This window comes from Microtus pennsylvanicus, chromosome 6 (assembly GCF_037038515.1).
Source record: "Microtus pennsylvanicus isolate mMicPen1 chromosome 6, mMicPen1.hap1, whole genome shotgun sequence".
Lineage (NCBI taxonomy): Eukaryota > Metazoa > Chordata > Mammalia > Rodentia > Cricetidae > Microtus > Microtus pennsylvanicus.
Genome location: NC_134584.1, coordinates 118,986,066 through 119,010,268, shown reverse-complemented (window position 1 = coordinate 119,010,268; position 24,203 = coordinate 118,986,066). Strand labels below are relative to the sequence as shown.

At 51.1% G+C, this 24,203-nt stretch overlaps 1 protein-coding gene across 1 annotated transcript in view; it reads left to right on the top strand.

The window, feature by feature from the left end:
• Positions 1–9,690: 9,690 nt before the first annotated feature.
• The window catches only part of Cotl1 (coactosin like F-actin binding protein 1), a 36,581-nt gene continuing 22,068 nt past the window's right edge, over positions 9,691–24,203 (top strand). The window contains exons 1-2 of the mRNA XM_075977450.1: positions 9,691–9,932; positions 10,032–10,114. Coding sequence (XP_075833565.1) covers positions 9,856–9,932; positions 10,032–10,114 — 160 coding nt within the window. The 5' untranslated portion in view covers positions 9,691–9,855. The remainder of the gene's footprint in view (positions 9,933–10,031; positions 10,115–24,203) is intronic.

Here is a 24,203-nt window from a genome sequence, read left to right as displayed (position 1 = left end):
CCTGGAACTAGCTCTGTAGACCAGGCTGGTCTCGAACTCACAGAGATCCGCCTGCCTCTGCCTCCTGAGTGCTGGGATTAAAGGCGTGCGCCACCACCGCCCGGCCTTTTTTTTAGATTTTCGAGACAGGGTTTCTCTGTGTAACAGTCCTGACTGTCCTGGAACTTGCTCTGTAGACCAGACAGGCCTCGAACTCACAGAGATCTGCCTGCCTCTGCCTCCCGAGTGCTGGGATTAAAGGCATGCGCCACCACCACCCAGCGACATGGAACTTCTTAACTGGGCAGGTTTGCACCTGGGTCCCTCTGGGAGTCAATAAACCGGCTTCATTGCTCTCTGGGATCTTCTGGGCAGCTGAGTTGCCCTGAGGTTCTGGTGATGTCTGTGGCTGGCACTCCTTATCCATGCTGTGTGACAACAGACCAAGGGGTTGGCTGTCCTTGAGAACCTGATCTGGGATTTGGGCCACAGGACTGGAAGCTACCCTATTTCCTCCTTGGAAACTCTGGGGTGACTCATGGCCAGGATCTGTGCAGGACTCTGCCGCATCTTCTGGGGGCGTGGGGAGGACACTTCTTCCTGTGTAGCAGACTTCTCTTCTGCCACCACCACTACAGCTGCTTCTTCCTCTAGCCTGGGGCATGTGACACTTAGGCTCTTCAAGGGAGACTGTGGGCACAGCAGCAACTCAGAACCTTGCAACACAGTCTGGTACACCTGCAGGTGAAGCATCTCATTGATCCAGACCAAGGACCCATTTCCACCACTCTGCAGCCTAGCTTGCTGCCCCAAACTGATTCAAGCTGAACTTTGTTTCTAGGTACATATGGCTTCCCACCGGCCTAGTGACAGTTTCTCTGCACCAACTGTTTGGCTCATTAGCTCAAGCTTACTATTAACTAGCTCTTACAAACTTACATTAACCCATTTTTATTATTCTATATTTTACTACAAGGCTCGTGGCTTGCTACCTCACATCTTTGTCTGCTGCCAGACTCCGCCTTCTTTTTCCCTGTATCTTTGTTTACACTGGTGGGCAGGAGAGAAATCGGTCCAACAGGACCAGATGGGACAGAGAAAAGACTTCCAGCTACAAGAACCAACTCCACAAAGTTGTCTTCTGACCCTCCACATTTGTGCTGTGGCATGTACTCCTCATAATAAATAATAAGGTAAAATTGAAGGATAAACTCTCCTAGGGCCCCTGGAAGGAAAGCATATTTGCTCAAAATATGCATGAACGCCAGGAGAGGCATTTGCACTATGCATGCAAGGTAAGTGGGGAACCAATAGGCAGAGGGGAGAAGAGACCTCAAAGGGAGGAGGAAATGACCTTGTCATCCCAGGCAGAGCAGAGTTTGGCTGACACATGGGATGCCCGCAGGAAGCAATAGGGTGACCCCATAGGGGCAAATCCTCCTAAGCACTGAGCTGAGTCTCAGGCACAGATTATATTTGAATTTCATAAATTAATCATGAATTTTGTAGAGACAAAGCCCATGTCACCCCCAGCATACATTCGTTATCAGCCTTAAAGGTGTTTGGAAGCCAGGTGTGATGGTAAGGGCCTGCTATCTAGCTGTTTAACTATCGTAGGAGGATGGAAGAAGTTTGGAGATATGCCTAGGTTACGTAGCAAGTCCAAGGCTGGGCTGGGTAACTCGGTGAGATGCTCTCTTAAAATGACTGGTAAAAAAGGAGGCTGGGGACCAGATGGTGGTGGCGCAAGTCTTTAATCCCAGCACTCAGGAGGCAGAAGCAGTCAGCTCTCTGAGTTCAAGGTCAGCCTGGTCTACAGAGTTCCAGGACAGCCAGGGCTACACAGAGAAACCCCTGTCTCGAAAAACCAAAGAAGCAGACAAAGGAGTGCTCAACAGGCTGAGACTGCTTTACTGGAGCAGTGAGGGGCCCACAGCCTTTCCCTGGGAGGAAGGTTGAATGCACTGGGTTCAGGGAGGGTGGTTTATTGTTTCTGCAGGTGGAACAGGAATGCTCAGGCTGGGGCTAAGCCATTCTTCATGGCTAGGGGGCTATTGCCCATCTCAATTCCTAATGATCCAGGGCTATTACTCAACAATGGTGAGACCCTGTTTCTAAACAAACAAACAAGTACATAAATGTCTCCACTTTGAAGTTTCCAGATTCATTTCCAGTAACTTGCAATCCCTGCTAGAGCGTGCTGTCCAAGCCCTTCAGATCCTGGGTTCCAGCCACACACCTACCTCCTCTTTTTCACGAGTCTCTGGTTTGGCTAGAACGAAGGAGAATGGCTTCCTGCCCTACAGCCTAAGTGGCCTCAGCCCTTTAAAATGGCCTGCAGCCATGGCTGGACACTGGCAGGGAACAGTCTCCAAGCGATCTGGGGCCTCCATTCCTGCTGCTCCTCTCCTATGATGACTCCTTTTCTTATGGACAGGAGGCTGTCCTTTCTTACTGAGGCTGGACTCCAGTGGCGGCACCTCTTTGCTGGGCCCCACCTTTAGGGAGACCACAGCCCGTGTACATGAATAAAAAAAAAAGCTTGCATTACTTAATTTGGCCATGATTAGGGTCAGCGATCTTCCTCCTTGCATCTGTGGGATTTAACACACACTTAACCACTGAACCATCTTTCCAGCTCCTGGACCACTTATTTGTAAGGATGTTTCCCAGATGACTTCTCATCCCTGGTCCCCTAGGTCTATAGCAGTGTCCCCTCCTGTGAGATACTGACAGCTGCCAATGATGTGCCAAGCCTTCCTCTCCTTCCTTCTGACATCAGCTGTATGTAGACCCAGAGTCAGTGTCGGCCATCAGGCCTGGGGTAGCAGCTGTGCTTATGACAGTCATTACCTAATTAAATGATACATAAATGTTGAGGCAGAAGAGTAAAAGCCGTGGCACACTCAGAGGCAAATGATGAAGAGAAAGCACGGGAACCAGGTGGATGGGCGGAGGGAAGCCGTGCCTGTCTGGATGAAGGGCCTGTGGAGTCCCTCTGTCAGTCGCATCAGTGAGAGCGCTCTGCAGCGGAGGCTGGTGGTGCAGGCCTGTCATCTTAGCAACTGGGAGTGAGGAGGCCGAGGCAGGAGGATTGCGAATTCAGTGCCCCTTAATGAGTCCTTATCTCAAAATGAAAAATAAAAAGAGCTGGGAATGTAGCTCAGTGGTCAAGTGCTTACCTGGCAGGTGAGAGGCCACTACCTCCACTACCCTGAAGATTCAAAGCAAACGCATAAAAACTGTGTGAGAGAAAGGAATGTGGTCCCTGTCTGCTGTGCGAAGTTCTGCATCTTCATAGTGAAGATGTGTGGGCACCTGTTATGGTGACTGAAACCAACCTCACTTTACAAGCAAAACCAACCAACAAAACAATCCACCTGTCTTGTTCATAGTTGATGATGCCAATAAATTGACATATGCTTCACTCTCAAAAAAATCACATTTATTTATCTATGTGTGCATGGGAGAGGGGTACACTACAGGGCCTGCCAGATGGTCCAGCCAGGGAAGATACTTGCTGCCAAGTTGAAAAACCTGAGTTTGATCCCTGGGACCCATAAGGTGGAAGAAGAAAACGGACACAAGTTGACCTCTGACCTTCGTATCTGCACACTGTAGCATGCAGGCTTGGAGCCGGTGCCTGTCGAGCTCTTACCAAAAGAGACCTTGACCTCGGTGCAGAACCTCTGGACTCCTAAGTAGTAGAAATCCAGGGCATATTGCCTGAGCAGCCAGCAGCCAGGAGCCCCGAGACTGCACCTTCAGCCCCCACTTAGGCAACGTAATCTTTCTGACACCCCTGAGTACCTCTTTTTAAAGCCCTTACATTGGTGAGATCAGCTCATTCCATTAATAGTTCCGTCTATAAATATTCCTTCCCAGGGAGGCACCTGTTTCAAGGTGCAGCCACTTGCTGAGGAAGCAAGAGTCGGGCGTGTGCTATTCCACCTGGCAGGTCAGCTGAGGAGGAACCTTTTTCCTTCAGCTTTTAGCCCCAAGGAAAACATGGAAACCACGGCTCTGACCTCAAAGAGTCTGAGAAATACAGCAGTTGAATATGATGGGTTTTGATGTTTTGTTTTTAAACATTTTTTAAAAAACTCTCTCTCTCTCTCTCTCTCTCTCTCTCTCTCTCTCTCTCTCTCTCTCTGTGTGTGTGTGTGTGTGTGTGTGCCTGAGTTCTTAAATGTTATGTGTGTGCAGGTGTCTGTGGAGGTCAGAGGGCGCCCGATCCCCTAGAACTGGAGTTACAGATGGTTGTATGCCATGTGTGGGTGCTGGGAAGCGAACATGGGATCCTTTGAAAGAGCAACAAGTGTTTTTAACCATTGACCTGTCTTTCCAGCCCTTGGTTTTAGTTTTTATTTTTGTTTGGAGACAGGGTCTCATAGTTCAGGCTTGTCTCAAACTGGCTGTGTAGTGAAGAATGACCTTGGGCTCCTGACCCCTCTTTCTTTGCTTCTCGGATGCTAGACCTACCTTTCTATCTGTGTAAATAAGGTTTTTTGTTTGGTTAGTTTTTTTGTTTGTTTGTTTGTTTTTTTAATTTTTCAAGACAGGGTTTCTCTGTGTGTAGCTCTGGCTGTTCTGGAACTCTCTCTGTAGACCAGGCTGGCCTTGAGCTCACAGACATCCGCCTGTGTTTGCTTTCCAAGTGCTGGGATTAAAAGAATATGCCACCCCTGCCCAGCTAAATAAGATATTCTTAAAAACTCAGCACAGAATTCTCTTAAAGCCTGGGTAGCCCAGCAGCCTGACTCCATCTCGTGATTTCCAAACTCTGCTTTCTGATGGAGATGTAAAGCCTCTGAGGTCAGATGGCCTTGGTTTAAATGGCACCTTCACCATGTCCAACCCTGGCTTGGGCCCAGTACTCAGGAAGCTGAGGTAGAAGGATTTCAAGTTCAAGGCCAGTCTTGGTTATTTAATGAGAGGCTATACCGAAACAAAACCAACCCTAGAGGATGGCTTCAAGTCTCATCTAGGCCGACACAAGGACAGGGAATTAACGGAGAAGCGGCTGTGCACAGCCGAACATGGTGGAATACACTTGTAATCCTAGCATCTGGGAGTCGAGGCAGCAGGACCAGGAGATGAGGCCAGCCTGGGCTCCATGAGATCCGTCTCCAAAAATCGAGACGTAAAAGGGTACATAGGATCAAAACACACTGTACACATGTATGACATTCTCTAAGAAAAAGTATGTAAGAAGCCAGTCAGCTGATGGAAAACAGCCCCACAGAACTTAACGCGATGTCTGGCATTCCATGCAGGGTCACAGGACATCATCATATTTGTTAATGCTAGTTAATTAACATATAGAATTATGATGTCATCACTATTAGTGCTATAGAACGCTGCAGTGGTCTGGCATAAATGGAACTGCAATTGCATTTCATACAATTGCAATCATATATATTGCTTATCTGGGTGGGCATGGGCCTGGAAGGAGGCTGCGAAGGAGCTCCCAGAAACCAGTGTCTCCAGTCTGTGGCCACTGTCTATCTCTTGGGACAGTAACGGGTGCTGCTAAGGCCTTTGAAATTGGAGGGGAGGGGTGTGTGCGTCAATGGGACAGGATGTCTATGTCTGTCTGGGATTCCTGTGGCTCTTACAGACAGGCATCCATGGTGCTCTAGATGGACAAATCCCTGCTTGTAGACCTGGCATTCTTCTAGGGGTGGACAGACAAAATATAAGATGAGAGAAAGGCGATGTCAGAGTGATCGATGGGTGTTGAGAGGCAGAAGCTTGGGTGACAGTGACTGGCGGAGTGTGACAGAGGACCTTCTTTCATGGCTGGTGAAAGCCATGGTGGGGTGGTAGCTGTGCTCACTCGGGGGGAAAGTGTGCCCCTGTGTTCTCACCTCCATGTACACCCCAGGTTTGAACTCAGGTTGTCAGATTTGGTATCAAGCACCTTTATTCACTGGGCCTTATCAGTGGCCCATTTTTTTGTTTTGTTTTGTTTTGAGTTTTTCACAAGATCTTACTCTGTAGCGTTGGCTGTCCTGGCACTTAATCTGTAGATTCAGATGAGCTGAAACGTATGTCACTTCTCTTGTCTCTTCCTCTGGGTTCCTGTGGATACAGGTGCAGGCCACCACACCCAGCCAGGTTACTTTCTGTATTGTGATATTCTACGGAGCCCAGTTGAGGTGGTCAGTTGTTCACAGCACAGCTGAGTAGATTAACAGAATCAAGGTTCCAAGGCAAAGCAACCCTTTCACATGTTTGGTCCAGTAGAGGGCGCCCTCAGCAAGGAGCAGAAAGAACTGTTGAGGGCCCTAGGGAATTAATTCGGGGGGGGGGGGGGGTGTTCCCCTTTCCCATTGTCAGCACGGTGCTTGGAAAGTAGAGCCAGAAAATGCAAGGTCAAGTTCACTTTTTTTTCGGTAATAATTAATACTTCCTTCCTTTTGTTTTTTGAGGCAGGGTTTTATTATGTAGGCCTGGCTAGCCTGGAACTCACTATGCAGCCCTGGTTGGTCTACAACTCTCTTCCTTGTTGGGATTAAAGACCATGCACCACCATATGTCACCAATGCACCACGTCACTATGTACCACCATGCTCCAACATGCACCAGCAAGCTCCTCGGTAGTAATTTCATATAAGTAAATAATGTATTCTCATGGTTTAAAAACAAACGTAGGCTGGACATAATGGCGCAAACCTTTAGTCCCCGTACTTGGTGTTTGGGAGGCAGAGGGAGATGGATCTTTGGTCTACAGAGTGAGTTCCAGGACAGCCAGGACTACACAGAAAAATACTGTTTTTGAAAAACCAAACCAAAACTGATCAAACAAACAAAAAAACAGGGGATGGAGAGATGGCTCAATGATTAAGAGTGCTTGTTGCTTTCAAAAGGACTCAAGTTCAGTCCCAGCACCCAGGTCAGGCAGCTCACAACTTCCTGTAACTCCAGCTCCAGGGCATCTGATTTCCTCTTCTGGGATTTTTCATGTCTGTAGGCTCATCTGGCCTGGGGGCCCACACCTATAATCCCTGCCTTTGAGATGGGGAAACAGGAGTATCAGGAGTTCAGAGTTATCCTCTGCTATATGGTGAATTAGAGGCCTGCATGGGCTGCATGAGACCCTATCTCAAACACACACACAAAAAGAACAGAAGGGGAACTATCTTAATCAGTTTAAGTGCTTCCTGTGGTGGCATGAGGACCTGATTTGACCCCCTGATCTCACATACAAAAAACATAAAGCCACATAGTGGCTGGGTTTGTAATCCCAGTGCTGGGGAGGCAGGGAGGTGGAGACAATTGGACCCTTGGGGTTGAATGGCCAGCCAGACTCGACTAGTGGGCGAGCTCCATGCCAGCTGACAGGGAGTCTCTGTGGAACAGCTCTGGCTGTGCTGGAACTCACTCTGTGGTGTATGTAGTTGTATTGAGACAATCTCATGTAGCCCAGACTGGACTTCAACTGGCTGGTTCTGAGGACCAACCTGAACTGATTCTCTTGCATTCACCTCCCAAGTACTACGACAACAGGTGTGTGTCTCTATGCTTTTTATTTATTCAAATGTATGCATGTATATATGTATATGGGTATGTAAGAGTGTATGTGTGGAGTGTGCGTGTGGAGTGTGTGTGTGTGTGTGAGAGAGAGAGAGAGTATTCTGGGTTTTAAGCTTCGGTTAGAGAGACCTTTCCTATTCCAGGCAAGAAAGAAGCACCTCATGTTTTCTTCTGGCCCCTTCGGGGTTTCTTTTATTCATGCTTTGACATTGATGCCTACTGTGGACAACACCCATCCTTTCTAAGGGCCATCTTCCCTTCCCTTTGCCAAGGACCACTGTGAGCTCCATCAGTTAGGAACTTTATCTTCTCTTTCTCTCTGTATATACGTATGTATGCGGGCACGTGCATGTGTACACGCATGCCATAGTATGCTTGTGGCGTGATTTGAGAGACTTGGTTCTCTCCTTTCTTCAGGTGGGTCCCAGGGATCAAACTCAGGTCCCAGGCTTTGCATGTCCTGTTTTTACTTCTCATCCACGGCAGCATCTGCTCCCTCTGGTCTGCAGCTCCTGTGCTGCCCACCCACCATTATTAACCCACCGCTGATTGACAGGTCATTAGCTCCTTTTTGTTTTCCTTGTCAAAGATTCTAATACCTCTCCCTCTCTCCCCCCCTCTTTTTTTGACTTCTCTATTTTCATTTGTGTGTGTGCGTGCGTGTGTGTGCATGCACATGCGTGTGAAGAAGCCTACAGAGGTCAGAAGAGGGCATCAGATTCTCCTGGAGCTGTAATTACAGACAAGGGTGCTGGGGAAGAAGCTACAGTCCTCTGGAAGAGAACGAACCTCCTCTGTCAACCTGAGACCTTTTGGTCTCCTACCTGTCTCTTTTTTTATGAAAAGTTTTTTTTTAATTAAGCATTTAAATGCCATATTCCCCAGATATCTGAGTAGATGAGGGCTGTTCGCCGGGTATAGATGAGCTATAACTACAGTATAGAATCTGCCTGGAGATTATTTTGTAGTTCAGGCAGGCTTGGAACTCTGTGTAGCCCAGGCTGGTTGTCCATGTACAATCTTTCCCCAACCTCCTGAATTCTGAGATGACTGGTGTGAGCTACTGTGCCCAGAGAACCTGGGGCCTCACAGATCCTGGACCACTGGGCCACACCCTCAGTCTCAAGGGTTCTCCTATCTGCTGTACACTGTCTGGACCTTTTCAGTTTGTGTCTAGGACTCTTTTTAGTTAATTGCAAACCAACAATGACCTCTTTTGATGTCTGCCTTTGCTATACATACCGTTTCAATGAAAGCTGAAGGCACCCAGTGAGGCTGGCTGTGTTATTCTTACCACGGGAAGAGAGCAGTATTCTTGGAGGAGTTTCAGGAGTTGCTCCATGGTTTGGGGATGAGAATGACACTGGGTATAATTCCAAAGCTGGGCCTCCAGGACCCGCCTTTCACCTGCCTGTAGGACAGACAGTGGATGGGGAGTGATACCCAGTGAGGGAATTAGGATCCTTCCCCACCCCAATCAGCTCTTGCTTCAGAGCCTAATGTGACTGCAGACAGTCAGGCTACAAAGTCAACAGTGATTCCTAATCTGTCCTTTTCCAAATGAAATGCTTCCTTCTTTCCAGTTCCTCTCATCCCAAACCCACAGAGCAAACACCGGGGTTGTGGCCTGTCTTGCCAGCCTGGCTCATCAGACTTGCTGAGTTAACTTATCCTCCTGGAGTTGAGGGGGCGTGGGGAACTCTGCAGCCCAGCTCACTGGTGGAGGCGAAGGAGAAGAGAATAAGATTCAAGAGAAGATGGAGGGGAAGAGGAAGAAGGGTAGAAGGGGTGGAGGAGGAAGGAGGCCCTGGGAGGAGGGAGAAGGGGCTCGGGGTGGGATAAAAGGGATCGATGAGAAGAGGGGAGAACAAGGAAGAGGGAGAGAGAAGAGAGGGAGGACAACGGAGTGAGGGAAGCAGAGGATGGGAGAAGAGACGGATGGAGGAGAGCGAAATTGGAGAACCCAGAAGGTGGTGGAAGAAGAGAGGGGCTGGGGAAGGAGGAGGAGGAATGGGGGGGAACTAAGAGGAAGAGCCCCTCCTCCAATCTTCCGCGGAGTTGCGCAATCCACCCAGGCTGAGATTGGCCTCTGAATGTGCGAGACACTCCGCCCCCGGCCCTCGTGACCAATGGCGGCCTAGGGGCGTGGCCTCCCTGGGACTAGAGTCCGGGCGCGCGATCTGGCTCCGCATTAGCCACGGGCGCCTCTCTCGGAATCTGAATTTCTAGGTCCGAGTTGCCGCCCTTGTCTCCCTAGCTCGCTCTCTGCGCTCGCTCGAACCTCGCAGCCTGTCAGGGGGCGCGCTCACTGGCTCCAGCAGTGTCCTCGCGGCGGCCATGGCCACGAAGATCGACAAGGAGGCGTGTCGCGCGGCGTACAACCTAGTGCGGGACGACGGCTCGGAAGTCATCTGGTGAGCAACGCTGCGGGCCCGGGGATGCCGGTAGTGACTTGCTGCGTGCCGCCCGCCGCTGCCGCTCACCTCTGTTTCTTTTCTTCCTCCAACCCAAAGGGTGACTTTCAGATACGATGGCGCCACCATTGTCCCAGGCGATCAGGGAACTGATTACCAGCACTTCGTCCAGCAGTGCACAGGTAGGAACCTGAGACCTTTTGGGAGACGGTGGACACCCTGGGCACCAAGGTGGTTGGGCATCCAAGCAGCAACATATTTGGTCTGTTCCCCTGACTCCCGATTTGGTTTGGTATTTCTGCCTTTTTCTTTTTTCTTTTTTTCAATTTGAGACAGGGTCTTATTATGTATCCAGGGTGACCTCCAACTGGCTATTCTCCTGCTACAAGCATCTAGTTCTGGGATTGTAGGCATGCACAGCCATGCCAGGCTCTGATCTGAGCTTCCTAAAGTCTAGTGTGTGTCCCTTACCCCCCACCCCCTTTGTCCATCAGCAAAGGCAGAAGTGGCCAGTGCAAATTCCTCCCTTGGCAATGTCAGATCAGATGGCTTCTTCCGCCCCCTGTGGTTCACTGGGTTTCCAGGTCAGCTCGGCCAGTTCCAACTCCAGTGTCCAACCCTCTCTGATTGGCCAGTGAACAATAACAACGAAGCCCCTGGGGGGCTGCAAGCTGAAGGCAGAACCAAGGGCCCCACCCTCCTTTCTCCTTCCATCTTTGTCCGTATCTGCATCCGTACAAGCCTTTAATTTGAAGAGTCCAGAGCCACATGCAAAAGGCGGATGCCTGATGTTGCTCTATGAGGTCTGGAGAAAGTGAAGCTGACTTGGGAGGTCCGAGGGGCCCGTTTCATGGGGAGTGAATGGTTACTGACTGGGGTGGGGCATGAGGGAAGCCCTGGGAGCTGAAGTGCCCCATGGTTTGGTGTGAAGGATTCATGCAGGTGTGTGACTTACTAAAAGCATCATCACACGGGAAACCGAAGGTTCCTGTGTGTTCCAAGATCCCCCCCCCCGAGTGTGTGTGTGTGGCCCATGAAAGAACACATGGCCTAAGCGGCCACAGTCCCTTACAGAAGCAGACCTTCAGGACACAGCTGATAATGTGATCTTTTAAGGAGCTGGTGTGTAGTGCAGTTCTGTGTTCTGCAGAGGCAGGAGGATGGAGAGTTGGGCTGTGCATTCCTGCTCCCCCCCCCAGCCAAAAAAAAAAAAAAGAGCCTTTGAATGGGAGACCCTGGGTCCTAGTGTCCCCTGTTGTCTCTAGCTTGGGAACTATCTTCAGACAAAGGCAGGCCACCTGGAAGCTAGGGTGTGGACTCCTGGCCGATGGTTGTGGGTTTGGATCCCACTGGGGCAGCTTCCCAGCTGGGTGGGTTGGGGACAAGTCCCCGTGGAGGCCACTGTTCCTCATCTGTCATCTCTTAGCGCTGCTGTGGGATTGAATGATCCCAAGTGTGTAAGTGTTTAGTGCAGTGCTTGTCAGAGTCATTGGCGGCAGACAAACAAAAACCAAGGCAAGGTCACGTGACTTCTTTCCTTAACAGCTTTCTTTTTTTTCCTTATTCCTTTTTTTTTTTAATTTGCATCTTTTAGCACTGTGTATAGAACTTGCTGGGCGGGCATGCATGCACTCTGCCACTGAGGCACATCTCAGTCTTAAAAATTAAAGTATTTTATTTTGAGACAAGTTCCCACTCAGTAGTCCAGGCAGGCCTTGAACATGATATCTTCCTACTTCTACTTCCTGGTTTGTGTTGAAAGCCAGCTTCAAAAAAACTTGTATGTTCCAGGATAGGCGTGTGAGGATTAGAATTATTAAGCCAAAGGAATCGAGATATAGGAGAAATGGGAGAGAGAAACACAGAACAGCATCGGGAGGGACATTCAGCAAGTACTGAATTCGCCTTGTTCAATCTTCCCCACGCTTATTATATACTTCACGCCAAAATGGGAGGAGGGAGGCAACAGACTTCATAGCATGACACAAGGAGGAGATTTGAATTCTCTGACCCTTGGTCCAGGTGGAGCGGATCCACTTCAACCCTCAAAGTACTAATTAGCTGTTGTCAACAACTTTGAGAGAGCAAAACCAAACTCAGACTCTCTGACTTCCAGTCAAGATAGAACAGGCTCACAACTGTGGGCCCTCACGGGCTTGTGCCACCTGGCTCTTTAGTTACTTTCTGGCCTCAAACTTGCTAGGTAGCCTGGCCTGGAACTCCTGATCCTCCTGCCTCTGCCTCCTAAGTGCTGGGATTGTAGGCTTGCTTCACCATTCCCGGCTGCATAACTTTCTTAATTGAATCATCTTTTGTCTTTGGTTCATCTCAAAGGGCATTTACTTTGTGCTGGGTGGTACTTAGATTTGTGTGCGCTTGTGTGTTCATGTGTAAGTGTTCTCCCGGCTAAAATGTCTCCTGGGAGTTGCTGCTAGACCCTGTGTTCATTGCTTTTGTAAATAATTCACTGAAAACATCACCCGCAGAAAGTGCAACTCAGCGCTGCCAAGCGCAGGCTTCTGGCTCCGGAGCAGGATCTCCGCTGCTCTGACTGCAGTAAATGCCTCCACAGCAGGGCAAGTGCAGGCTCAACTTTCCCCAGAGTTGCTGCACCGTCAGCAGGATTGGCCTCATAGTCTCTGGGGCTGGGTGCTCCGCACCCACTTCCCTCCTCACCCAGAGCCCATCCCCAGCCATCCTGTCTCTCTGACTGTTTTCTCCTCCAGGCTGGAGAAGGTGACAGAGGAAGGCCAAGCATCCTGCTGATGGATTCCTAACTGATGCTCCCGGCTGTTGGACATCCGGCCTGGATGCTGCTTGGGGGACACTTCCTTCCTTTGGTGGGCTGTGGCTTTCTGCTCAGGTCTCCCTGTGCTCACCCTCTATGGGGATGGGATGGCAAGCGTCTGGCGGGTGAGCTAAAAATGCTCTGCAGGCTGCTTGTTGGTCCTTGTGAATGGCTGTGGGATCGGAGGCTGGTCTGCCGCAGCTGCAGTCTGTTTCTCCTCCCAGCCATCTGGTGGACAGTGTACAGATGGTTCTGCTTGCCACGTTTGCTCTCCGTCCCTCCCCTGCTGAGTCCTATGAGCCAGGGACCTCACCCTCTGCATTCCTGCTTGTTTTCTTACCTTCTACCATACCTGACCTGTGTGTCAGCCGTGCTTCCGGTGGGCTGACTCCTTAAGTGACTTACCTGCCACCACACAGCTAGGAAGAGCAGAGCTGGGACTGGACTCTGAATCCCATTGCTCTGGGCCTTAAGGAAGTGGTTTCGGGTCCTGTTCCTTGTGTGTGGAATGGTTTGCAGATTAGAAGATCATGTTTACTTAACTGTGACGTAGGGGGAGCCTTAAGTCCCCATCAGCTGTCCTGGCAAGCCCCAGAAGAAAGGCTTTTTTCTTGTTTCCAAGTGCCTCAGAGGTGCACAGAGTACAACCCTGCCTTTCTTATGGAATTGTTCTTCTTAATAACTACATAATAATAAAAGAATGACTATATAAATATTAGTTAGCAAAGTTACTTTCACCCCTGTAGCTTCCGTCCTGAGACTCTCAGTGGGTGCCTAGCCCAGCACAGAGTAGGTCCACCCATATCTTGCCTGTGATGGCCTCCTGTAGCACTAACCTTAGCCTGGGTCTGTTTGCAGAAGCTGCTCCGTCCATGGGGAGAAGTGGTTGCCATGGTGCCGAGGGGTTCAGGCTGTTCTGGATTCAGACTCATGTTCCTGAAGCAGGCAAGCTGCCCATCTGGTGACCCTTCTGCCACAGTAGAATCAGCAGGAGTATATATTGAGGGTGTAATAAGTTCTTCAAATGCCAATGAATAGGATTGGTGTTTTGTTTGGGGACAGAGGTCATGCAGAAGCAGGGTACCTGCTGAGAGTGGCAGAAAGGGGAGGAGGAGAAGATGGGAAGAGGTTGAATGTGCTAGGAGCTTCTGGAACCCCAGAGCCACGTGGAGTCAGGCAGCATTGCAGCTCCGCTCACAGAGGTGGAGGGACCACTTGCCAACCAGAGAGGATGTGCCACCCATATGGCAACTGTAGAAGGGGGCTCATAGGTCTGGCATGGGTGACAGGGCAGAGACTCCAGCTGTCTGGAGTCACATTTTGGTTTTGTACTATACAGACAGCTCAAGAGTCTTTGTGTGTATGCACACATATATGTGGGTGCATCTGAATGTGTGTGTGCCCAGTCCAGAGGTCAGTGTCAATGTTTCCTTGATCACTCTCTATTTTAAGATTTGTGTATGTGTGTGCACTTCCATGCATGCATTTGCTGTGGTGCACATGTGGGGGCCAGTGGACAGTTTGTGGGAGTCAGTTTTCTCCTCCTGCCACCTAGGTTCCAGGGATCAAACTCAGGCGGTCAGACTTGAGAACAGGCTCTATCATCTGCTGAGCCATTTTGCTAGTTTGCCTTCTTGTTTGTTGAGACTGGGATTTATACGGAACCTGGAGCTCGCCTCTAGATGACCAGTGCATCTCAAGGCTACCACACCCAGCTTTTGTATGAGTGCTGGAAATTCAGACTCAGGTTCTCATGCTTGTGTAGGAGACCCAGAACCTTTATCAACCAAGACCCCCGCCCCCAACTGCACCACCCAAGATTCTTTTAGGGTATTCAGAAACTTGGTGCAAGGTTGAGGTGCAGACCAGTCAGGAATGTGTCCCCTTTAATTGTGCTGTGGTCAGTCTTCATAGTCGTTCATTCTGTGCTCCGGTGGCTACTCTGTGCTTAGTCTCGTTTGGGAAGCCAGGGGATATGTCACAGCATAGAAATTCTTACGCCCAGCAGATGTTTCATGGACTCCCTAGAGGACTGACCACGTGACCAGGGGCCTAGTTTTTGTCTATATTCTTGAAATATTTCTCTCTATATATTTTCTGATCCAAAGTGGGACCAGCCTGTGGCTGTTGGACCACCCTTTATCCCTGCAGGGGCTGAGCTACCTCCTCCATCTTTACTACCTTCTGGTTTTTGTTTCTGTTTTCTTTTTTACCTCTTTTTCCTGTGGGGGCTTTAAAACGGCTACATAATATTCTATCTGTCAATTGCAACATTGTCTAACCAGTCCTCCTGATAGACCCAAAGACTTCGCTGCAAGCCGGTTTTCTTTTGGAAAGAACCCAGGCTTCTGGGAACGAATCCAGCGTTCTGGTGTAGGTTTTAGAGCCCGTGGGGAACAGCACAGCTGAAGGATCCAGTCTTCCTCTAGCTGAAGCCTGGCTGTGCTGTGTGACCTTGGGCGAAGCCTGGCTGTGCTGTGTGACCTTGGGCAGGGTCTCCCAGAGTCTCTGTTTCTGCATCTGTGAGATGAGGATGACTGTGGATGATTAAGTGACCGGATGCAGAAGCGCTGCCTGCAGAAAATAGATGCTCAGTCCGTTTAAAGCTCCAACCTAGCAGCCTTGGGAGGTGCCTGGCCCAGGCAGGTTGAAGTAAACTGGACCTGTAGGGTGGTGTCTGGAGAAGGGAGAGTGCCAACAATGAAGCTTGGTTGGCAGAGGTGCTGGGTTAGTGCCACAGCAGGTGAGACTCCCATGATCCTCTGGTCAGCCCCCAACAGAATAACCTGAAGCCTCTTTGAGGACACTGTCCTGCATCCTGTCCTTTAGCGGGGAGGGTTGGAGGGAAAATAGCTCTCAGGTGACACATGACCTAAACTTGGCCAATCAGAGCAAGCCATCCCCAGCATACTGATTAGCTCAAGGTTGGGGTCTCACATGATTCCTCAAGCTGATCAGGCCTGCTACTGGGACTGGGACTTTGGACAGGGCTCTTGGGAAAGAGTCCTTTAATCTTTCTCTGGGATTAAACCTAGAGAGAATAACGAAGGCTTGGAGCTCACAGGACCCGTTTGCCTCAGACAGAGAACCCGTGGACAGCTCAGGCAAAGGTCAGGGTTGGAGACAAGTTGGCATTGCTTACGCCCTTGATGCAGCCATGCTTGAAGCTATTTCTACAGACTGTTCACTGCCCTGAGCCATTTGAATTCTTTTTCTTTCCTTCTGAGATAGGATCTTAAAACTGTAGCCATGGTTGGCCTCAAATTCACTGTATAGCTTAGGCTGGCCGTGTACCGTGATTAAGATATAAGCCACCCCTCTGGTAGATTATTTACCTTCCAGGGTGGCGAGTAGCTTGGATACTGTTCAGCTCAGTCTCCACTGATGTCCCCCACATTCACATTGCTGCTGAGTACATGGGCTTTGTGTCAGCTCTTTGGCTTTACGGCTTGGTGAAGTTTGTTCATGCCTTTGGGTTTGTGGCCATGTTTGCAGGTATAGGCTGTCTTCATCGTGAGTAGTTGATGCCCCTCTCTTGGGAACAGCTCCTTTAATCTCCACGTTCAGGAGCTGGTGCAGCCTGGGCAACCTTCCTTCTGCTTTCCTGGGTGCTATAAACACCTCCCAGGCTCCCCTTCGCAGCTGTATTTTCTTGCTTGCTTTTTTTTTTTTTAAAGACTTTCTCACTGTGGAGTCCTGGATGGCCTGGAACTTGTTATGTAGACCAGGCTAACCCAAAGTCATAGCAATCCACCTGTTTTTGCCTGCTGGGATTAAAGGCACAAACTGCCACCATGCCCAGTCTCTTTGCCCCCCCACCCCCAATTTACTTATCTCTTCTGGTCTCACCAGAGACCTCAGTCTTCAGAAAAAAGCCCTGCTCCCTCTCTCTGCCCTGCCCCCTCCCTCTGCCCTGCCCCCTCCCTCCGCTCTGTCCCCCTCCCTCCGCTCTGTCCCCCTCCCTCTGCTCTGTCCCCCTCCCTCCGCTCTGTCCCCCTCCCTCCGCTCTGTCCCCCTCCCTCCGCTCTGTCCCCCTCCCTCCACTCTGTCCCCCTCCCTCCACTCTGTCCCCCTCCCTCCACTCTGTCCCTCTCCCTCTGCCCCCTTCCTCTGCCCTGCCCCCTCCCTCCGCTCTGTCCCCCTCCCTCTGCTCTGCCCCCTCCCTCCACTCTGTCCCCTTCCCTCTGTCCTGTCCATTCTTTCCTCCCTGTCCCCTTCCTCTGCCCAGCTGGTTGGGGTGTCTTCACTACCCTTTCTTCCTTCTGTCCCTTCTCCTTCCTGCCTGTCAGTCTGAAAGCCCTCAGGGCTCCGCCCATAGTGGTGGCCTTGTCTCACTTTTACTGAATAAGGCCTTTGAACTGGCTTGAGCCCTGTCCTGGACTCCATGACCTGGTCCTCCGGCCATGGTGACTTTCTGAGTTCACTTTGGTGCCGCACCCCCCCCACCCCCCCTCCACCCCGCCTCATGGCACTCTTGTGGCTTTTGTCCGGAGGGCTTTTGTGCTGAGAATGACCTGGAAGGCCCTTCAGGATAAGCAAGCTAGCTAGCACACACACCGCTGGCTTCACACTGGTGCCTAGATCCTGGCACACGTGGGGTCTTTTCCTAAATGTCTCCTATTTAAAAGGGACTCGAAACAACCTGTAGGCAGCGTTATCTCCATTTTGCTGGAAAGAGTCTGCCCATTTCCTTCACCATGTGGGGTGGCCAGCCGAAGGTCGAAGGTCGGCATGCTGAAGCAGTGCCCCTGCAGCCCCACCCCTCTCTTCCTCAGACCTTGTGGGAAGTCTTCCTGCCTCCCCTGTAGTCCTTTCTGCTTTCCAGGAGAGCTCCTATACGTTAGTTAAGGCCCAGGGTAAATGTCACCCTTGTCCTAATGATGCTGGCCACATATATAGATAGCATACACTCGTGTGTGTGTGTGTGTGTGTGTGTGTGTGTGTGTGTGTGTGTGCGCGTGAGAGAGAGAGAGAGAGAGAGAGAGAGAGAGAGAGAGAAAGAGAGAGAGAGAGAATCCCATGGCAAGGTCCTGAAGAGACTTCATGTTTTGGTGATGTTCATGGTAGCCAGGGCCTGAACTCCCACCCCTCCACTCCCCCCACCCCGCCCCCGAGTGTGTTGTTCCCTTGAGTGGCCTGAGTCATGGCTTCTCCTATAACTGCTTGCTCTCCAGCCTTCCGTTTCCACTTCAAGAAGGAAACCCCATGCTGCCTGACCTCCAATCTCTATTCCACATGAGCTGTGTGACCTTGGCAAGTCATCTAGCTTCTCTGTGCCCAGTGTGTCCCTCAAAAGAGCTAGCTTCAGCTCAGGCTGGTCTGAACCTGTAGCCTCAGCCACTTTCTGCCCAGCCAGCCTGCTCAGTTTTCTCCTGGGCAGTTTTAAATTAGCTCAGTGCAGGCCAGGGGTTTGGGAGAGTAGACCCGGGAAGCAGGAATGAGAGTGTAGGTTGGGTGGGGCAGAAGGGAGGAGAAGCAGTAAAGTCAGCTGGTGAAGGTGTAGGTACCCCAAATGGCACTCTGCTGGGACCCTTGAGGATCCGCTAGGAAGCTGGAGCACACTCCTACTGGCTTATGCCCCCCCCCCTTCATTGGCTGAGAGGTGTCTTTAGACTTAGGGCTGCATGGCCCAAGGCTGCATCTTTGTGGAGTCAAGCAGTCAGAAGTTTCGTGGACAGGCTGCAAGTAGAGTAGCCCAGTGTTCTGGAGGCCAGCACTCCTTGGAGCTAGAGGCAATACCGAAGGCCACGCCCACACACTTTCCTATTCCTTCTGGGATCTGAGCCTAGGACAGGAGCCTGGTCTGTCTGATGTGTTGGGAGCACACAGGAGTGCGTGGGCAGCACCACAGCCCCCTATTGCCTAGGTTGTCCCCAGCCATGTCTGAGGGCTGAGCCTGCACAGGAAGCCCCACTGTCCCTTTCTGAAGTGATAGCCTAGTGATCAGTGCAGAGCAAATGGCCCCTGTCAGCATCCCTGACCACGTGACTGCTTTGGCCCGGTGCCAGGCATCTTCCTGTGTCCCAGAGTGCCTCTCCCATTTACTTTCAGAGTCAGCAGCGGCCTCAGAGCGTCAGTCCCCAGAGGCCTGTTTCCGAGAGTGGGATTTTATATTGCCTTTTAATATTTATATCATCGCTATGCTTCGGAATTAACTTGCAAGAGATCTGGTGTGGGGGGGGGGCAGTCCTGAGGGTTGAACCTAGGGGCTCGTGTGTGCATGCAGGGAAGTGTTACCACAGAGCTGCAGCCCCAGCCCGCTTCTTCCTCTTTTCATTCTGAAATAGAGTCTTGTCAAGTTATCCAGGATGGTTTTGAAGTTAGGCTGCTCCCGTCTCAGCCTTCCTGGTAACTGAGTTGACAGGCCTGCCCTAGCGGGCCTGGCTTATTTATTGTTTATTTCTATGGAGGCAGGCTCTGGGCAGCGCTGGCTAGCCTGGGTCTCACAGCACTTCTAGGCCCTGATAGGCTTTCCAGCTTTGCTGGTCTCCCATCGATCCTCTTGCACTCACTGTTGTTTGATTTCTGTCTTCTATTATTTCTGCTCGTCCTTGCCAATATTGAGCAAGTCGATGGTATTAGTAAGAACAGAGGCTAATGGTGACCTTCCTGGGCCCTTGGCTCTCTGCTTTTCTTCTTTCTCATGCCAGCTCCTGGTCCTGACCCTGCTACCTCCCTTTTCCCCATTTAGAACCTAGTGATAGCATTTAGCCAAGCCAGCACCCCAGGGTCATCCCTCATCCAGTCCTCCACCAAGTTACATTGGTAGAGTCCCCTTTGCCATGTGAGGTCACCGCCACAGGTTCTGACGGATAAGAAATTTTAAAAATAAAGTTTAAATTGCAAAGAAAGAGGGAGCCCCCTGCAGAGATGGCTAAGGATAGTGATAAAGTGAGGCCACGATGGGGAGTGGTAGGGTCCAGCTGGAGCAGCCCAAGCCACAATGGGAAACTGGGGTCTTCCAGCCGCACACCCTGTTGGCCCTGCTTGTTGTTGATCCCCAGGGTGGGTTCTGCCTGTCCAGAGACCCGTGTTCCCTGGGACTGGCTCTGAGGCTTTAGGTGCATCCTCCAGCACCCAGCCTATTGTGTAGCTCCACAGTCTCTGTTGCACCCTGTGGTTGCCATGGTTACCATCTCACTGGCTCCTTCCTTCCCTCCCATTTTTTAGCATAGTCTCTCCATGTGGCACAGGCTAGCCTTAGAGCCACAGTCCTCCTGCCTCAGCCATTAGAATATCGTAATGACAGGTGTGAGCCTTTATGCTGAGCTTGTCTGGCCCCTTGCAAAACTTGCCATGTGTCAGGACAGTCCAAGGACTCGTTTCTGTCACCTGAGTCCATTGAGGACAGTGTTACTTCCTGGAGACTGAGAGGGGGCTTCTCCACATCCCCTTGGCTAGAGCGGCCACATCCTCCTGTGTGATCTTGCTCAGTGATGGACGAAAGGGGCATGTCTCCCACCTCACAGCCTCACCCAGGCCAGCAGCTGTGTGTGGATGCTTCAACCACTCCATGCCCTTTGGTGTCAGGCCAGTGTGCAAATGCTGGCAGCTGCTTGGTGGCCCCTGAGATCTCTCTGCATCTCCTGCTTGTTCCCTGGGGATAGAAGTCACACTGACAGTTCCAGGGGGGAATGGCACCTCCCATGGCACTAAACAGTAGACACTAAGAACTGAAAGCTCTCGAGACCACAGAAGTGACTGTTCAAGGCTCTTCCTGAGAGTGTGCCGTGTGCCAGACACCAGCTGGGCCCTGGGACTAATAAGAACATGATGCAGCCTTCCAGGCTCTGGCTCTTCTGGTAGAGTGCTTGCCTAGGGTACAGGAGATTGTGAGTTCAGTTCTCCTCGCTGCACAAACCAGATTTAGTAGTGCCTGTTGTAATCCTGTCATTCACGTCAGGAGAGTCAGGAGTTCAAGGTCATCCTTGACCACACAGTTCCCAGACCAGCCTGGGCTACAGGAGACCTTCTCTGGACCAGTTTAGCTTTTAAGTACAACCCCATCCATGAGGCCTTCCTTGATCACAGCCCCCAGGAAGAGCCAATTTCCTTCTTCCTTTGATGTTCCAGTAACAGCCAAGTAATAGCTGTCCGGGTGGTACTCTTAGTTTGATGTTTTTTTGAGGGTAGCGATCGTGTCTTATTCAGTAGTCCCCAAATCACAGGTTGGCTGCATGCTTGTCTAGTGACTGCTTAGCAAAACCACGAAGAGCAAATCCAGGAATACAAATCCGTGCCTGAAGTGGTAGAGGTGCTTCAGCAGTCAGGCCACACACTGGCCCTAGGGTGTCTGCTTAGGTGCTGCCCAGCACTTGATCTTCTTTTGAGGAGGAGGAAGAGGACTGCGGAGAGCAAACACCGGTGCTTTGTGCTGGGGGAAGCCTGGGGCTGCCAGGGGCCATCTGCAGTTTGATCTCTGGGTCAGCTTGTTCCCTGGGGCCATTGGACTGCTGCTGTTCACCCCTAGGCATGATTCCACCACTAAGCCATAACCAAACCCTGTTTTTTTTGTTTTTTTTTTTTATATTTTTTGGAGTCAGGGTTTCACTGTAATTTTAGAACCTGTCCTAGAACTAGCTCTTGTAGACGAGGCTGGCCTGGCCTCGAACTCACAGAGATCCTCCTCCTGCCTCTGCCTCCCAAGTGCTGGGATTAAAGATGTGTGCCACCAGCACCCGGCTGCTTTTCAATTTTAAATAAATCCCATTAAATTGACCAGATGGGTCTTAAGCTTGCAATCCTTCTGCCTCAGTCTCCTGAGAAGCTAGGGATATAGTAGAATAATTGCCAAGTATGCAGAAAGCCTTGGGTATCACTCCCAGCACAATAGACTAGGTTTACGTCTTAATCCTGGGATTCAGGAGGTAGAGGCAGGAGGATCAGAAGTTCAAGGTCATTCTGGCTACAAATGAGTTTGAGGTGATATGAGTCCCTGTCTTTAAAAATCTCTCTCTCTCTCTCTCTCTCTCTCTCTCTCTCTCTCTCTCTCTCTTTCTGTGTGTGTGTGTGTGTTTGGGACCAGAGGGTGCTAGTGCATTTGTTTTGTCCTGGGTAATCAGGGTCTGCTGTGTGCTCATGAACAGAGAGGCCATGTGTTACCTAGCAGTTTCAGGTCAGCCTGTGGTTCGCACCTTTTGGCCATATCCATCCATCCGTCTGTCCATCCAACTATCCATCATTCATCTATCCACCCATTCACCCATCCATTCATTTCTTCATTCATTCGTTCATGTTCTGGTGCTAGGGATAGAGTATATGTATACTGTATGTATACGTATATATTATATGTAAAGTATATATACAATATGTATCTATCCTACACTATACTCACAGAATATGGTGAGGGCTAAGGGGAGGAGAGGAGGTGTGCCTTCAGTAGTCCAGCTTTTGTCCTATGAATGTGAGCTATGCCAGCCTCCTTCCCCTGTGATGGAAAGAGTGCCCTCTGCATGGCCCTACAGGAGCCAGGATGCAATGCCTGTGTCCAGCGCCTGCCTCTGGGCTTTGGCAGGATGTCAAAGTTCTTTCCGCTTCCTCCCAGCTTCCTGGAGTTGGAGCACTCTCCATCTCCCTGCAGTCTCCTCCCCTCCACCCTTCATCCTCCCCCATCACTCCCCTCCCAGGACTGCTCCCTCCTCCCCTCCAGCCTGCACTCCACCCCCACCCTTCACCTGGGCTGCATCCTCTTCCCCTCCACCCTGCACCTTCCACCCCCCACCCCAACTGCAGTCTCCTCTCCTCCACCCTGCATCTCCCACACTCCCCCACCCTAGCCTCCTTCTCTCCAGCCTACATTCCCCTCACTTCCCTACCCCAACTGCAGCTCCCCCCCCCCCAGCCTCTACCCCCCCATCCGGGAGGCAATCTCCTCCCTGCCAGTCTGCAGCCTTCTCTCCAGCCTGCAGGCTCCTCCCCTTGAGAAGATGACTGCTCAGCTCTTTAGTGTGGGGGTGGTTTCCCCTTTCTGTGCTTTGTTTGCACAACTTCTCAGGCTGTGCGGAAGGCCAGCAGTCGTGTGAGGTGCTGGGGCTCTGGGCCGCATCCTTCTGCTTTCTCCTTTCTCCTTTTGTCTTGCTCTGAAGTTCAGCCTCAGGGCAGAGATAGCAAAAAACCATTCTCTTTTTCTCTCCTTTCTGTTGGCCCACAGTTCATTTATGCACTGCCTGTGCCTCCCTGGATGGATGGTTCTCATGTTTAAAAGATGCCAGGTTTGGTGGGTCACTTCTACAATGACAGCACTTGGGAGGCTGAGGCAGGAGCATTGCTGCAAGTTCGCAGCTAGTGTGGGCTATGTAATGCGTTCCAGGGAAGCCCTGGCTGAAGAGTGAGGCTCTCCATCAAAGGGTAAGGGCATTTTCAGAGCCCCTCCCGTGTGCAGCTTTATTTTGGCTCATTCATGTTTCTGTTTGTTCTACACATAGTGTGTGTCATAGGTGATGAGGAGAGTCACTGAAAGCTTGTTGAGTGTTAGGGAGTGGTATAGAGTGGTATATGGCAGCTCCTTGGTCCCGAAGCTTTAGGCCAGGCTTTGGGGAATAGCAGGAGACTTTTGCAAGAAGGCAGGGCCTTGGTCAGTGTGGGAGGACTCTGGTGAGAGGTGGAGGGAGAGGGGATGAGTCAAACTAAGAGTCCCTGACACTTTGAATTTGGTGGGAGGGGAGATCAGTATGCACGGTCAGTGGTCAACGTGCTGGGGATGCTATGTTCTCTAGGAGACATCATTGAAGCAACCTGTTTTTGTAGATTGCAGAAATTCTGACTTCCCTCTGTGATCCATTTTCCCATCCCCCCCTTTATGGTCATTTCGTCCTTTGTTGTCACTCTGTTCCTCCCACATCCTTATTGCTGTCCCTGCCCAGCATCCCCTGCCTGAACCCCAGCTGGCTCTCTTCTTCTTTACTCCTGCTAGGGACTCCATCCTTGCTTGCCTCATTGCCTGAATCCTTCCCTCTTCCTAGACTAGAAGTGAGCCTGAAAGGGCAGGCACAGGTGGGGAGAAGGTAGATGTGGGGAGGGGGCACAGGTGGGGAGAAGGTAGATGTGGGGAGGGGGCACAGGTGGGGAGAAGGTAGATGTGGGGAGGGGGCACAGGTGGGGAGAAGGTAGATATGGGGAGGGGGCACAGGTGGGGAGAAGGTAGATATGGGGAGGGGGCACAGGTGGGGAGAAGGTAGATGTGGGGAGGGGGCACAGGTGGGGAGAAGGTAGATGTGGGGAGGGGGCACAGGTGGGGAGAAGGTAGATATGGGGAGGGGGCACAGGTGGGGAGAAGGTAGATGTGGGGAGGGGGCACAGGTGGGGAGAAGGTAGATATGGGGAGGGGGCACAGGTGGGGAGAAGGTATATGTGGGGAGGGGGCACAGGGGGGAGAAGGTATATGTGGGGAGGGGGCACAGGTGGGGAGAAGGTAGATGTGGGGAGGGGGCACAGGGGGGAGAAGGTATATGTGGGGAGGGGGCACAGGTGGGGAGAAGGTAGAT